Genomic DNA, 17,235 nt, shown 5'->3' with positions numbered 1-17,235 from the left:
AGCAAACATGAAATTCGTTTCAACTATCTATTGATTTTGAGTTCTGCTCTCTATTTTTTACACAACTGCCTTGAACACACAACAAAGTAACTCCTTTTAATTTGAATTAAAGCCCATGAGAAAAATTTACTACCAATTGGCCATTCATATTCAGTAAAGCATGTTGTTAAGCCCTTATTCATTTAAAACTTGTGCACTTTTGTTACTTGTACCGGTATATACCGGTATATAAATAGAAAAACAACCCTTCAACTATAATTTTGAATAACATATAGTGATTTTTCAGAAGAATTATATCAAACTTCATAAAACTGAGATAAGCAAATCAGATTAAAACTTGAAACTTTTTCTCCAGCAGTGTTATTAATGAAAGCCAAGATCCGATCTCTGATTCTGATGGAAGGAAAACTGGGTGATCCAATTCTGACAAACAAAACTGGAATGAACTCAAAACCTACAAGTCTTTTGTGTGATTAGAAAAAGTCAATGTTAGCTTCGGTAACGTGCTATAATGACGCCAGTCAGGTGAATGATTTCCACTGAACTGGTCACTGGGCATTGTAAGGTTTCCATTTCAGTATGAATATTGTGCTTGTTTCTTCGATCGCCATAAAAGAAGAATTTGCTGATTTTTCTATATCATTGCTTCAAGTACCAGTACTGTATGCTCATGTGTCAAAGTACTACATGTACTGCAAAGACACCAGCCCCTGGTAATTACCTTGTATAGTGAGTACATTGGGTTCCGCTCCATACTGTAGTAACTGGTCTACAATCTTTATTTGTCCCGAGGCACAGGCAACATGGAATCTGTCAAAACATAATAAAAACTCAAACATCAAACAGACTCATCAAAATTTCTCACATTTATAGCTTCATTGAAATCCAGCAAAACAAAATTGTCCCGACCAAACAACCTTTCTTTTTTAATTCATCAGGATATTATATTTGTGTATTAGCCATTGAATGTCAATATCTGATGACAAGATTTGGCAGGCAGGAGCCCACCATCAGACAATTCCGATTTCGAGGGTCGCAAATCTCATAAAATATTCAACCACCAAAAGATATCAGGTCATATTCATTTTCCGAAAGAATGCAATACAAACACCAGCTGGGATATGAAAAATGATTCAGATATTTATTCGGGTCATAAAACTCTTCTAAAAATCTCTATCTATCAGTTCAACAAGACATCAAGTGGCGTCACAGAAGCAGAGCCACCGAGAGACCGTTATCACGAGGCTGTAGTCGTTATATACCGAAGAGTAGGAAACAGGTGATGATATGCTGGTTTTATGTCATAATTGGGGGGATTTTGAGGGTCATGATGAATGAGATGTCTGTGTACTAAAGTCGATCATACTCAACCTCACACTGGGGATTCAAGGCAGTGACCCACACACTTACAAGTCTACTGGCTGCTCCCTACAAATTCCGTACCAATGTCGCTCTCGCTTTCGTTTCTCCAACACGGACAAAAATATTCCCTTCAAACTAAACATTTCATCTCATTGTGTGGCACATGGTTTGAAATGGCTTTTTTGTGTATTTTTTATTGCAGGGGGAGCAAGACACCATTTTGCAAAAGGAGCCAAGATTCTGTGAAATGCCTGATAGCAACATAATGATCTAAATTGTCAGACAACACCGTTTGACCCCCTCTTTTCCCTAAGCCACCGCACAAACACTAGGCCCTGTTTTCATCAACAAGCCCATAATTAAATGTACCAATTTCACATTCCCTGCTTGAGCATGAACCCAGATGCTTACATCTCCATGTTTCTGGGTCCCCAGTAACACAAAACAGATGACCCAGGGGTCAGGATGTTTGTTTATTTCTCTCACCAGGTTTCTCATTTAATGGGACACACAAGGCACAAATCTGTTTGGAATTTACTTGGTTTCCAATCAGTGGATATGTTTAAGGGGGTATTCCTTCTTGACCAGCTGATGAAAAAAGAAACAAAACAAAACACACACACCGACACTGATTATCTTAGAAGTGTAAACATGAAGGGTAATAAAAAGTTCCTTACATTCCTTGACAGTATATAGTGCACATAACATTTCTTTGTAAGCTAGGTTAACGTACTCTGTGTGTGTCAATAACTTTGAAAACTTACATTTGACATTATAATAACTATAATTTCAACAAAATTGCAGATGTGTTACTGGCTTGCACAATTTTTGAACTTTCATTTAACATAAATGAACCTGTATATGATTTTTTTATTAGATATCATCTAATAAAAAAATCATTAACCAGTGCTCTAAAATGTTATCAAAATATATACATGTACTTTCAATGAAAATTTCGCTACCACCTTTTTTCATTCCCCAATATTACCGATACATTCTAATAAACTTGTGAAATATTCTACAGTATAACGTTGTCTTTTACTGTAGAAAACAGCTAGATATGACTCACACAGACAGTCCCCGGGGTCCCAGTTTGGTGGGGACCAGGGTCTTCTTTTGTAGCAGGGACTGGACCTTGTCTACATCCCCTATTTCAATGGCCTTCAGTAGCTTCTCATCATTCTTGTTCCACTCGGATAGCTGGAAATATAAAATGTAATTGTTAGCAATGCAGCGGCAGCAGAAGAGGAGGAGGAAGACAACTAGAAGGAAAACATGTTCATTTGTTCTCGTGTCAAATGGTTATGAAATATGTTTTTTAATCATGCAACCAGTGCCAGGGCCAACAACAAAGATATATTGACACCTATATCTTCATCTTTTCTATGTACAGCTGTTAAAGCTTTCTCTCAGAGCTTTAAAAAAAAGAGCTTTTTTCCCAATAAAATCTATATCACGGTGGAAATTTGATGGGAAAATATGAATTCAACCTTTAAAACGGTCTTGTGAAGGTATTAGCTGTTATATTCCCCCATGGAAATGGTTGGTTTTGGAGGAAGTTGTTTGTGATAAGCAAAATGTCTTACTGGCATAAGCACATGCACACCCTCCATAAAACACGGGACTTATCTGATAAAGCGCTATCTTTTTTATCCTCGCCATTATCTCCATCCTTACAACTTGCTACTTCCTGCCATTGTTAAGTGATAATTACCTTGCACTTGCATCCCTTACATACTACAGGGCATCCAGCAAAATTTGCTCTTACACGGGAAAAACTGCATGCAGTGCATTTATGGGGAAAAAATTGAATCTATCCAAAACTTTCTTGCATATGCTGAATTTATTGACCCAATATAATAGTAAATAAGTGTACCAGGGCATTTCCACAGAGATAATCATTCAGTGTTATGGAATTGTTATTAACCCATCCCCTTATCTTTATTGAGTGCAATGTTCCTGATTGCTGCTTACACATATTACATATATATGCAATATATTAATGTCATTTCATCTAAATGTAATAGAAAAGCTGTGCCAGTGAATGCTCCCTCCCTGAAACCTGAACACGCATCATGACACAGGAAGATTACAGTATTAGATATATCTATCAGACGGCAGATAGCTAGTATCATCTTGACACTTCCCCATTTTGCTGAGAAAATATATATGCATTTCCATACAAAAAATTACGCAGAACATCAGATCTTCTGCATTATTATTACAATAATACCTTGTCTCTATAAATGTGCCTACCCTCCACAATTCAATGATTGAGTTTGTACCTTTTGAAAGTGGAATACTTGTATCAATGATAGCTAGCATAAAGAAATGAAATATAAATGTACATGAACTGAACATAAATCTTTCCATAGTCTAACACTTTATGTAGATTTGTTCCCTCTTCACACCAAACACAATCAATTTCAAAGCAGGTTTAGTTAATGCTGGTTTAGGATAAGCTATAATGCTCATCTTAGTAATTATGGAAATTCATAGACAAAACATGCAAATCAAAAAAATGTATTTACCGGTACTTGTACATACCGATAATTTTTTTTTTTTTTCAAATTAGATTTTTGTTAAAAATGACTTGATATCGAAATAAACTTCTAATGCTGGATTTCATAGCTTTTATATCCTGAATTTTTTTTTGCATATTAGTTCTTTGAAGATGATAACAACTTGATTAAAGAAATTTTAAGATTTATTTATTAAAGTCCATCATCACCATGATAAGGCAAAGACAGAAACTACAAATATCTCCTACCCCTTATTTACAACTCCTCTCATTTCTTAACAACCTAATGATCTATGCAGAGCCTCCAATTCAATGAGTTATTTCTTTGTTTGTACACCCCTTGCTGATTTCCCCATCAACAGCCAGATAGAAACCTAATGGTTATGTGGGGATATATCACTTTTTTATCCGTTTCTTCATTACTGCATTTGAGCTGTGTTTGATCTACGACAAGAACCCATGCTGCGGATAATCAAACTTTAATTAGTCGCGCAACATGAAAAACCCGGTTCAGAGATCTTGAAATATTATAGCGGAACTCAATACTAGAGAATTTAACAAAAAAAAACTTTCATTTTCTTTTCATCAAAATAGATAAGAACTAGAGCAGAGCTCGTGGCAAAGCCCCGAGTAGGTCTTCCGTTGTTGCTGCGAGTTCAAAATACATGTGATGTTATATGGTGTCAAACGATTATAATGACTATACTTTCAGTTCTGCTTTTGTTATAAAAACGTGTTGTGATTGAAAGCCTGTATATAAAACGTGTTTTGAAACAAAGAAAGGAAGAAAATATTTTAGGAAAACTATTTGTCGAGCAGAGTTTATGTAATCGTTTCAAACATTCTTTAAAAAGTGAGATGTTTAATGGCGAGTTAAATTTTCAAGGGTAGCAAGCATTGTTATAAACAGTATGTACTCATGATTCATGTCAGGAATTGTATTTCTTTTTTAAACTGAACCCACCTACAAAACACGTAAACCTTTCTCAAAGATAACTTCTATATTAAAATATTTCTAAATTTTTGAAGACTATGTGCAAGTTTAGAATTGCGTGCTGACAAAATTTACAGACCCTAAAACGTACTACTACACCAAAAAAGCGTGCGGCCTACATGCGAGAAACGTTTCGTGTAAACCTTTTAGAGTTTCATGTAAACCGTTTAGCGTTTCGGGCAAAGCGTGTAAATTGTTTCGAGCAAAGCGTGCGAGAACCGTGTGAAACGTTCATCAGATTTCACTCGGAACTCTCTGACAAGTTAATTGTTTCAAAATGGCGCCCGTGTTTTACATTACTTTAACAAAATTGAGCGAATTTTTAACAAACAAAAGAGAGGTATATATATATTAAAAGACGACTAGTAACAGATAATAACATGTATATTTAACGTTTTCATGCGATGTTTCAGTACTGAAACAATATTAAAATTCGCTATACATAAACAATATTAAATACAGTTAGTGAAACATGATTTCTATTGGAACAAACCTAAATCAACTTTAACTTGCACGATCATGTTTTGATAAGCATGTATTTTTATTATTTATTTACATCGATAACTCTTACTGAGACCATTCGGCTGTGTACAAGCAGCACACATAACCTCGGACATCGGGTGAGACCTGCACCTGGCTAAACCTGTCAAACTCTGTGTATTTGTTTTCATTGGATGGTCAGGCGTCTCTCTTTTGTCAAAAGCCAATGGAAAATTAATGACTTCAAGGTAATGGGAATACGTATTTGATGAAGCACACAATTTAAATGATAGAAAATTTATTAATTATTTGAACAAAATTAAATGTAAACATAGAAAGGTAATAAAAAAATTAATTATTATGGGAATCTATACGCATGGTACTCAATTCAAATAGATTATATTATGATTTTATTATTTTATGTAGTAAAATCACCCTTCCAACTGTTACTCAATTACATAACAATTGATGACCTGGGGCTATAAATGTTCTGAGCTGTGTGCGCTGAAGCGACACAAGATTCTCGGTCGCATGCGGCAATTGAATTAACACAGACTGGCCGAAAAAACAAAGGGGTGGGAAAGTGAAACAAAATGTTACACATAAGAAACCACCAAAAATGATTTTCGACAGATCTTGCTATCTTTTCTCCAATTAAAAAAAAAAACCAGCGCGAGCACCAGTCAGCGGGGCGGGAGGAGGGGGGGGGGGGGGGCAGCAATGAGTTCGCTTCCACAATGAAACTACAGTAGTGATTAATATGTGACCGATAGAATCTAATCTAAAGTTGTTTAAACTCATGTGAATATTTTTTAAAATAATCATAGAATGCCTCAATTCATGGCATTCCTTTATCGTGCTAGCACCTACCGCAAACATGTAACATGTAACTTTGATTATAATTTGATTTGATTTTTAAACTACCTTATACGCTAGCGTATAAATCAATGCTTAATCAACTGTACAAGTAAAATAAATTTATCTTTTCATCTTAAACCAATATAATAGTTGAAAACATAATAAAATATAGTTGTGTCCGTGCAAAATATGAAACATAAACGCGTCATAATGTACATGTAGAAGAACACGAACCGACCGCGGATCACTTATCCACTCGCGCCGGATCTCCTCAGCCATGTGCGAGGGATTATCATCATTTAAATGTTTAATATTTGAGGGGGGGGGGGGGTTGATTTAAAACATTAATTGTACAGTTTTTAAAGTAGTTTACATAAACAAACCAACCATTAGTTTATGTCTAACGATTTTTCCGATTTGGAGTAATATCGTTCATTAATATTCATTTACACTCAAATATTTAATTAAATATATACAAGTAGGACAAACTTTTATAACATAAAATTAAAACAGTTCTTGTATATACGGCTATATTAACTCAAACACGTTCATATGCATGTAAGTGTAAGTCGCGGTGTGCGAATCTTGTGTATTAAATAACCGCTTACCGCTAGGTAATGCAGCCGTCGCTGATCTCCTCGGCCGTGGGCAAAGAATATATTTCGTAAAGGTACAACGCACAGAAACGCACAGCTCACAACCAAGGAAGATTTGAAAAGTTTGCAATATAATGACCTTACTCTATCAAATAGAAGTTATATATTTTAAACTTAAACCCCACAATTGATCTTTGTCTATTATTGCTTTAGAGAATGACATTGCTTTAATTAATTAAATGAACTATTTCTTACTTGACATCCAATCGTTTAATCAACAAAAGATTTTGTGTAATCAAAACTAAAACAATTCTTGAGTTCGCGGCTAAATAAACTCATATATGAGAGACGCAACTCTCGTGTATTAGATAACCGCTGACCGCTAGGTAGTCCAGCCGCGAGCATGGTGACCGATTTTCTCGGCCGCAGGCGAGGGAGAGCTTACGTAATGGTACACACACACACAGCTCTGATTCAAGGTAGATTTTAAATGCATGGAGTTAATAAATAAAATGTAATGCATAGAGTTTTTTAATTCCATATTTTGTGGTTAAAAAGAAAAGAAAAAGAATGTTTTGTTTTCAAATTGCCGTTTTTAATGATTGTGCACTATAAGAACTTAACAACAATGACTTAAACTCCTAAAAAAAAAAGCATGTACTCCAACAAAAAAAAATTCTTATAAATTAATGCCTCCTGTATAAACCAGCATACTTTCTGCGGCAACTTTATGCCAGTTGTACGCACAAAGACTTTCGTTAACTTGTCAAATGAAAACAGGTACATGTCAACATGTAAAGCTTTTTACACTCATACTACACAAATCACTTACAAAAAAATATTGTTACGACCTTTATGAGATCCCAACAAACAACTTTTCCAGCGACATCCATATCAAAATCCAAACCGTTTTTGAGTTATTAAGCAAACACTTTTAGGGGCTATTAGCCCTTAATTTAAGGGGCCAGCCCTTTTTTATTGGTGTCAAATGAAAGCCCTTGATATTCTGCACAACTTTTATTCTACATGTCTTAACAAAATATTTTTCGTTAAAAAGATATAAAGGAAAATATGTCTAAATTTTTGCACTTTTTGGAATCCTGTTTTTTGACCCCCTACCTTTTCCTAAATAAGGAACGTAATCCAAAAACAAAAACCGATGTATACAACTTCAATGTCTTTGTTATTCAAATTCGTTGGATTCCCATTCCCTGCTATCATAGTCTCGGAGCCTTTGTCTGGAAACCAAAGGCCCTAAAAAAATTTAAAAGGGGAATAACTCGTTAACGGAAAGGGAATTCTAACTTTTATGAATTGATGAAGATAGTGTTTTGTAAAGTCCATTAGCCCTGAAAATTTGAGCAAAATCCGTTCAGAAATGAGCAAGATATGAAGCCTCAAAGGTCGCGTCTAGGAAGAAAAAAAAAAAAAAGAAAAATAAGAATAATCTTAACCCGCACAATAATAGAAAGGTCTTCCGTTGGAAACGGAAGACCTTAATAAATGAATAATTAAGTTATGAGACATCCTAGCTTTAATTTCAAGTACATGTAATTTGATCGAAAAATAATCTTTCCCCATGTCCAATTTCTTGATAACACTATGTGCATGATTTTAGTCAGAAAATGAGCTTGGGACAAGGTGCTCTAAGCTGAAAAAATGCAAATAATCCTAGACCTTAGTTAATTGTTTATTTATTTATCTGCGATAAGACCAGGGAAATTTTGTTTTCTCTTCCTTTTTGAACTCTAACAAGTTTACAACCATTTTTCACTAGTTTGCTCCTCTAAAGTAAATTCTATTCAAGATATCGGCACTTTAAATGATGAAAAATCAGCATCAATACTTACATCAGTTGTACTTTTCCGAAACTTGAACAGGCCAAGCTTTTTGCTCTTGTTCTTTGCAATTAATTTCGACATGTCTTGGTGCTGAGGAAATCACATTTTTTTTCACATCTACAAAAGAAAAAGGCAAATTGACGCTATTAATTTGACTTCATTTTGATATCTTGCATCACATAAACAATTTAGAATAAGTTGGCTAAACTTAATATGTACCATATGACAACATGTATCATAATAGTTGCAAGCCCTAATTAACCACTTTTCCCCTTGAAATAGCAAGTGACATTCAAGCAGACAAACCAGGTGTTGGTATTTCTGTGATAAATCATGGAAATTATAAGCATCAAGAATAATGAGGTACCTTAACTTTAAAACTTGTTGACTGACTTTCTGACCATATCAACATTGACAATAACTCTACCGCTAACATACATGAACATCTCTGGCCTGTTAGTACCGCTAGAATACAAGTGTCCCTTTCATTTCTGACAATGTTTTTCTGATAATTACTGTCATACCGTAGTGACTAGAACTTGTGTATCGCATCATTAAATGTATTTGAGCACAAAAGTCCTTTATTTTCTCATGGATTGTGTCCTCGTTGTATTACTCAAGGTCAAAAATGCACATCATGAATAATTCAAACCATATTCTTATTCTTCATTTGTTCTCTTTTTAATCTTACAAAAGTTGCCTGAATGGAATGCCATGCCAGTACTTCAGGTTTTCAAAGACAAAGGATGATTAGACTCGTGTGTAAGAATCTACACTCATCCAAGCACAAATACATGTAATGGGAATTGACCAATATTACTGCCAAGAGTTTTAACCACCAATCATCTACAAAGAGGACATTGTTGGACAACAGACATTTTTGTCATGATTGAGCACTGTTGATTTGTTTTATTAACATGTGAAAATGTCACTTCGTCCCATCACAGAAATAACCCCCTCGGTCAGTTTTGTGGTCCAATGGTGCCTAAACTTTATCTTAAGAATGTCAGCAATCTCATAAATTACACTAACTGCCATTCCTCATATATCATTGTAAAAAGTTTTTTTTTATATTTGTGCAGAACCTTACAACAGAAGAATGTCAATGACTACAATATCAGGCTATACAGAATTATTTTTAAATCATACCATAATTTCAATACACTTCGAGATTCTATTTCTAACAAAATGTTGAGGTCGAGATGAGAAGAACAAGTGGAAGGGAGGGGAGGGGGAAGCCCTGGGAAGGCGTTTTGGGGTAGGTTAAAGCTCGGACCCTGCTTTAAAAAGCGTTTAGAGGTTGGAGGTAAGCTTGATGAAGTAATGAATTTTCCAATCATTCATGTTTGCCAATCTGTACCGGTACTACATTACATGTAGGGGTTTTAAATATGACTAGCATGATCATCATCAGATAGGGTCGTGAAATCATGCAAAATGTGTCATATGATTCCAAACTGCACTATCTAACACTTCTGTTTCATATATTCCACAAAAATGTCAATAAAGCTGTATCTACGATGAATGCTTGACAGGTATAAACCTACCACCCAATGTGCCTGACCACTTTTTTACCTCCTAAATTACTGTGCAACACTGAACTTGAAAGCCACAGGAAGGATAGAATTTCTTAATCAGTGTTTGAATTTTTTAAAATTTCAATACTAATGATATCCAAAGTGTGCAGAAGTGCAGCACTTTGAAATATGCCTTCAATTATAATCTAAAGATTACAAAATTATGTGAAAAACAAAGATCTAATCTTATTCCTCATATTACATTTGAATATGTTAATCATGATCATTTACCTAACAATCCATTTTGCAACCATAAACCCCCTGTGAGTGCCAGGACTATGCATCAAACCCTCTGCTATGCGTAGCGTGCAATATTAATGCACCACTGCATTATTGCATGTCTCCACTGCTTTTATGGTGACATTATCTTGATGTATAGTCTCTCATGAAACGGTGGGGGATTACAGAACTATTTCATTCAGAGAAAGCTTGCTGCATGGTTAGAAAAGAACTGTGCACTTTACGCTTATTCTTAGAATTGTTCATATTTTCTAATAAATTAGGTTGATATTACCATATCAATACACATTAAGTCATAAAAATATTATCAGGTGATTTTTATTTTTACAAGAGTTCAGCACTATAGCTGCCATATATTTTAAGGGATACTAGATGGAAAATTTCCTCATTTTACATGACAAGCTTTTTTGTCCAAATATAAATTATATAATCTTATGCATACAATAACTCCACGAGACTGTGACTGTTAACTTATCTCTACTGATGATACATATATAAATATAATTAATTTGCCTATTTAGCTAAGAATTTTTATCACATGCATATTTTTCCCCCAAAACTAATCAGATCAGCTCATAAAAAACTAATTAAAAAAAAAAAACTAGAATTAACATACCTACGTAAAAATAACCTTTATTCATCAATGCAAACTTTGGAGTTCAGTGTTCATATACTAGCTCCCTTACCTTTTAAGATTTTTCTCTGTAAGGGTCCTAAAAAACTTCCTCACACAAGTATCTTTTTGAAATCACAATGAAAGCATTGAACACAAGTCCATAAAGGGGAGAAAAAAGCAAAAGGCTTATGTTTGCTGAACTGTTCAAAATAAATTAAGCACAAAAAAAGTCAATCGAACAAATCGAAGAGATCAAGAAGCGGAAAAAAAAAATACTGACACCAGACTGGAATGTGGGACAAATAGCCCCAAGATGTGGTCGACACATGAAGTACAACAATTAAGGGAGATTCACTGGTCAGGTGAGAAATAGTACGAAGATATTACCACAGGTAAATAATCGTTGTGCCATCAGCACTTATCTCTGGAAGAAATGTCAATAGATTTACTGCTGCAAGGAGATTTCAAAGGAAGAGAGAAAGGCATAAAAGAAACACCATTTTCCAATGCAAAAAAAAACATATCTGGTTTCATCCCATCTTCAGGAATTTTTATTTCCATTTTGTGTGTTGGTGTTATCTTGAAAAACAATGAAAGAAATTGGAATGAAGCTTAGACATTTAAGAATAAATTTCCTATATCTAAGGACTGGGTAAATATTGCATGTGACATTTATACCGACACTGATAAATTTCAAACAATTTCTCGTGCATCCAACTTTCTGCATTTGCCATCTTTTTCTGATACATATGACGCCAAGTGCACAACAGTAATAGCAATGTCTGTATTAAGTCATTACTTGAATTGATGTTCACACTATTTCTATTCGCAATTCGTAAATGTGGTGGCCCTTTTTAAACTTTATGGCCAGAGCAAAAATTGGCAATTCGGTATTTTTTCTCTTTCTCCTTAATAAACTATTTACCATAAAATAGACAAATTCACAATTAGCTTTTTCACTTCACATAGTTTTTTTTATAAGATAAATGTCATTGCCTTGCACAACAAATATCAATCATGCTAGAGTCTCGTTTATTTAACCATTAAAAAAAATCCATTAAAGGCCCTCTTAGGAATTTAAATATGACCTACTTGTAGGAAAATTCATTGAATTCCAGCAGTAACAATACTGGAGGAATTTTTATAAACAAATAGACCTGCTACAAGGGAAGGACCACTAATGTGCCACTAATTAAAACCAAATTTGGTTTAAAAGCAAAAAGTACAATAGGTTTTTTGGTGAAACAATCTAACATATAGTACAAGTTTATCATGATTTTCAATTTGGCAGTTTTCGTCATTTTTGAATTCAGTCAATATATAAAAACAGTAACAATGCAAAACATGGAATAAATGAGACTAAAACCTGAGTAATTATTAATCTTATTATTTTTACTAATTATGTAATATTCCTCGAATTTTTTTTCTGTATGTCTTGTTGCAAATTTGCTAGTTACTTTCAGATGGGTACAATTTCTATGTGACTATAAAGTAAAAATTTATTGGGTCTTAAAATGTAGATGGGATATGAACTATGAATGAACAACTAAGTGTTAAACACACATCACTAAAAACAGTATGACCCTGAATCCAATGCCAATGCAAGTAATACTAGAGCTATAAATAGCTATTTTACTTGCAATGAATTATGCGGCGTGAAAAGGAAAGTGTTTTTGACAAAAGTTGAATGCCATGATATATTATCAAGATCATTTGATGATTTTTATTAAATATGACACTGAGATCAAACCAGTTAAAGTATTCCTTTGTAACCCAACATCCTTACAAAATGATAACAAAAACCTAGCTCACACATACTGTTGTTGATCCTCGAGATTCAAAAACTTTTGAGACCATGCATTTAATGTTTGAGACCTGATATCTGAATGTGTGAATCTAGCAACAATGATGAACACCTAAGGACTAAAACAAGTAAAGGAGGATTAAGTCAAGCAAGGCCATGCATCCAATTTGACTAAGTATCATTCCTGAGACAGCAGTCCTAATGGTGTGTTGTCCTTACTGAACAATCAACTCTGACAAAGCAAAAGTCTACAACGATTCTGATCAGAAAAAGTTATTTCATCATAATATAGATAACCTTACCAAAAACACATATTGTTCTTAAAACATGTAAAGTGCTAAGTAATTTCTATCCTTAAAATATCTCGAACCAATAACATTTAGTGACACATTGATTCACTGAGGGAGTTGTCTCGCCTTTAATGTTTTCCCACCTGTCAATATGCAGGTAAATGTTATTTCAACGTAGAAGCATTGGGGTTAGAAACAGCAGATAAAAAATTTACATTACCTGTCACATTCTTGATGTTATCAGAACCCTAGACAGTCTTTGAGGGCAAAGAAATGAAAAATGAAAAAGCCATCAAACTCTGGAAACACTGCCTCAACTTCTGTGATAATGAATGCGCATGCCTGACATTTCATTTCCTTTTCCGTCATAAAAGGAACATGTCAAAAGTCATATTTAAAATGAAGATTATTTATCTCTATTATAACCTATTTTATATCTTTTAAAAAGTTAAACTTTATTTCGTATTATGAAATTCATACATGTCTTTGTCTTATTCAACCATTCACTTTTTCATAATGATCCAATTTCTTATTTATTATTGTTGAAACAGCCCCTTCAAACGTCACTTCCTCGCTGTGTAAAATCGAAGTTGAACGACGATTTTCCATCAGTTAGTGCTACAGATCCACATTGGTCGGACAGTTGTATTGGATACACTAAAAGTACTTTCTCTAGAATGGAATACGGTTGAATAATTCAGAATGACTTGGAATTTCGTTAATTTAGGAATATATATAGAAAATTGAAAAGGTTTCTGTTAATTTTCATCCGCTGTAAACTGATATTGGTGCTGATACTAGACGACTCATCGACCATTCCAATAATCTAGCCATGAGGCTTCATGGCAGGTTCATTATTCAAATCTCAATACTAGGTTTTGTCCTGATTGACTATGTTCGTTCAAACAAATACACAAATACTTGGGCTTTACATATTGAAGGAGGTGAGGCAGTCGCAAGATCCTTGGCTCGAAAGCATGGCTTTATTTATGTAGACCAGGTAAGAAAAAAAAAGAAGTTGTATAGTGTTTCTATCATTTTTTATTATTTTCCCATAATGTGTAGCAATTTAATTAAAAGATTTATTCCTAGTACAACCCATATTTATTTGATGATACTATCAAATGATCAAATAATAAAATAATGAAAATTTATTTACTGTGTACATTAAAAAAAAATACGAGAAGAAAATATGTATAGTAGCATAAAAATGTTTATTAACCAAGAAAATATTTATTTACATGTATAGAATATTAATTCAATGAAATTTTAAGCCAAGACTCTTCAGTATAAAAAAAAGAAATGTATTCATGCAGGTACACATGTGTATAGAACTGTAAAATTTTGATAGCTCAAGAATTTCCATGGAAACTTGATACAGATAAGCAGTGGGTTTTGGTAGATTCTTCCATCTTCTCAACCACTTTGCTCACTGCATGTTTCTTAACTGTATCTTAATAAAATGTTGCCATCTTATAATACAATTTAGGCATGAAATTTATTTATGAAGACATTGTGGGGTTTTTTTTAAAGTCTAATGGATTGTTCAAACTTCAAAGCATTAAATTTGATAAATATTACAACATGTAAAATGATTTTAAGATATCAAAAGAATGAAAAAATAATTGTGTTATTTTATTGTTACAATAGATCATTATATTTACTAAACTATTCTTCTGTGCACATGCCGTCCACAACTGTGTTTAATATAGCTTTTTCAGGCACATAGTGATTGGATAATTCTAATTTTAACTTTGATACTTTTTTTTTAAGCATACACATTTTTTAACAATAAAGTAACAATAAAATTGAATTGCATGTTTAGTTGATTAGGAGTACAGAGGTAATTTTCCAATATTTCCCATGCATTATTTACAAAGAAATCCATATGACACTTGGGTGTGGATTGGAAATCTAATCTTATCTAAACCCGGAGTTTTTACAGTGATATGAATAATAAATGATAAATTTATTCTAGTTTTCTGATTTTTTTTTTTTTTTTTTTTTTTTTTTTTTTTTACGATTTCCTTAAATTGTATAGATGAGAGAAAAAGGGGTGGGGAGAGAGAGAGAGAGAGAGAGAGAGAGAGAGAGAGAGAGAGATCAAATAACCAAATGCAAAAACCTTGAAACCTTGATCTTTATTTATTAATTTTTTTTGGGGGGGGGGGTTACACATATATGTAAATGTTGGTCATGTTTACTCCTCCTCAGTTTAAAAAAAAATGGCCTTGTAACCCTGCTAATGGAACTAGTGCACCTGAATTCTGAATAAAACAAGAATCCAATTAACCAGGTGAATGGGAAATGGACCCAATCTCTCTCCTGCATGGAGAGCAAATTTAAGTAAATCTTTTGTGTGTTTTCACCAGAAGAAAACACACTAAAACAGACATGTTTATAAAGTGTCGGTGTTCTTGTAACAATATTGCAAATAAAAGTTTTGTGTTTTTCATATATGTGCATGCATAAAACAGATGGTCCATCCAGTAAGAATGTAGCATGAGCATGTTGGAAAACACTTTATCATTGGAAAGAGATATAACTTCTTTATTGTTAAAATTGAAAGGGAACTTGCGGTTTTCTATAAAAAAATAATAGAATTGCTGTTTTTCGGAAGTAGCTCATGATGATTTACATATATAAACTGTTGTCATTAGAAACAGTGCGGCATAAGTCCTTGAAAAACAAATCTCTTAGATCTACGGTAAATCAAAGAATTGTCCTCGAGTGTCTCTACTCCAACTATTTTTTTTCTTGATGTGCTGATAATGGTTTATTTGATATAAATTATAACATTTGTAACCTGGTACTTATTGTACTCGATAGCATTTCTGCTATGGAGGAACTTTGCAGCAATTAAGGCGCTTTTTCTGTATTGTTTAACAATGTAATACGTCAATGAAGGCCAATGCAACACACACATTTTCCCCCTTTTTTTATGAAAATGGGGTTAACATGTTTTGATGACAAAACAAAGTTGTAGCCATGTTCATAGAAATGTCGGAAGCTTCTTATCAAATAGTTGTCACCTGGAATAGAGAAACGTTCTTTGGTATAATTAATGAGATTTTCATTGATGGGTTTTAGGGTTCCCTTTTTTCCCCATTGATTATTTTTGCCATTGACATTGTTGTACGGTTTGTGATATTTTCAGTAAAAGAGGTTTTTTTTTGGTATGTGAACATTTTGCTTTGACCTTGTATGGGTGGGAATGAAGTGTATATTCTATGGATGAAAAGAGAGAGAGAGAAAAAAATCGCAAAAAATAAGGTTCTCCATCAGCTCAACTTTATCAATATAGCGTGATCATTAATTAGCTGATATAATTTCATGTGGTATGTGTACAGAAGTTTTCTTCAAGCTATTAAACATGAAAAATTCTTAACTGTTTATTAATGTATCGGAAAATGTAGCAACAGTTATAATAAATGGTGCATCGACCACCTTATTTACTTTTATAGAATTTTTCTATGTCTTTAATCCTAATGACACTGGCTTAATAATTTATAAATCCGAAACGTTCCATTGATCTTGTATGGAAGCTGATATGATTGAACTCCCATGGTGCCCTGATTGCACACAAAGCATAAATGCATGTGTGGCCATTATTCCTATTGAATGCAATTCAGACTAGCTAGAAGCCCAAGAATGGACAAACATTTTGCAGACCAGGATTTATTTGAAATCAATGTTGGCCTCGGCACAGTATATGGAATAATGTTGACTGTTAGGGCAAGGATTCTATTGATTGGCCTAATCAATTGGCCTCTGTCTGGTCCTTCAGTATTCCCAATGTTTGCTGAAACCAAGTTATATAAAAATTGTCCTCTTTTTCTTTGAAGATTTGGGGTATTTGTTTAAATCTACTAGCTCCCGTCAAGCTGTTAAAAGGATGATATTGGAAAATTATGCAATCCATCTGAGAAGATGTAATTTTGATTAAAAAAATCCACTTTTTGCATTGAAATATGTTATACTTGAATTATTAAGATTAAAAAGCAATATGGAAAGGTTTTCATTTGGGTTTCCATTGAAGAAATAGATACAAAGATA

At 33.6% G+C, this 17,235-nt stretch overlaps 2 protein-coding genes across 10 annotated transcripts in view; one reads left to right on the top strand and one right to left on the bottom strand.

The window, feature by feature from the left end:
- Positions 1–13,524, bottom strand: part of LOC128176425 (ankycorbin-like) — a 34,003-nt gene extending 20,479 nt beyond the window's left edge. For all 3 annotated transcript variants that reach the window (XM_052842731.1, XM_052842732.1, XM_052842733.1), the window contains exons 1-4: positions 13,400–13,524; positions 8,662–8,769; positions 2,432–2,562; positions 722–810 (exon numbers count right to left, since the gene is read on the bottom strand). In XM_052842731.1, the coding sequence (XP_052698691.1) occupies positions 722–810; positions 2,432–2,562; positions 8,662–8,733 (292 nt within the window). In that variant the 5' untranslated portion in view covers positions 8,734–8,769; positions 13,400–13,524. The remainder of the gene's footprint in view (positions 1–721; positions 811–2,431; positions 2,563–8,661; positions 8,770–13,399) is intronic.
- A 239-nt stretch (positions 13,525–13,763) lies between these two features.
- The window catches only part of LOC128176426 (furin-like protease kpc-1), a 40,976-nt gene continuing 37,504 nt past the window's right edge, over positions 13,764–17,235 (top strand). For all 7 annotated transcript variants that reach the window (XM_052842735.1, XM_052842741.1, XM_052842740.1 and 4 more), the window contains exon 1: positions 13,764–14,179. In XM_052842735.1, the coding sequence (XP_052698695.1) occupies positions 14,012–14,179 (168 nt within the window). In that variant the 5' untranslated portion in view covers positions 13,764–14,011. The remainder of the gene's footprint in view (positions 14,180–17,235) is intronic.

The sequence above is a fragment of the Crassostrea angulata genome, chromosome 3 (assembly GCF_025612915.1).
Source record: "Crassostrea angulata isolate pt1a10 chromosome 3, ASM2561291v2, whole genome shotgun sequence".
Classification (NCBI taxonomy): Eukaryota; Metazoa; Mollusca; class Bivalvia; order Ostreida; family Ostreidae; genus Magallana; species Magallana angulata.
Note: the sequence above shows the minus strand (reverse complement) of the source record. Positions and strands in the feature narration are given on the sequence as shown.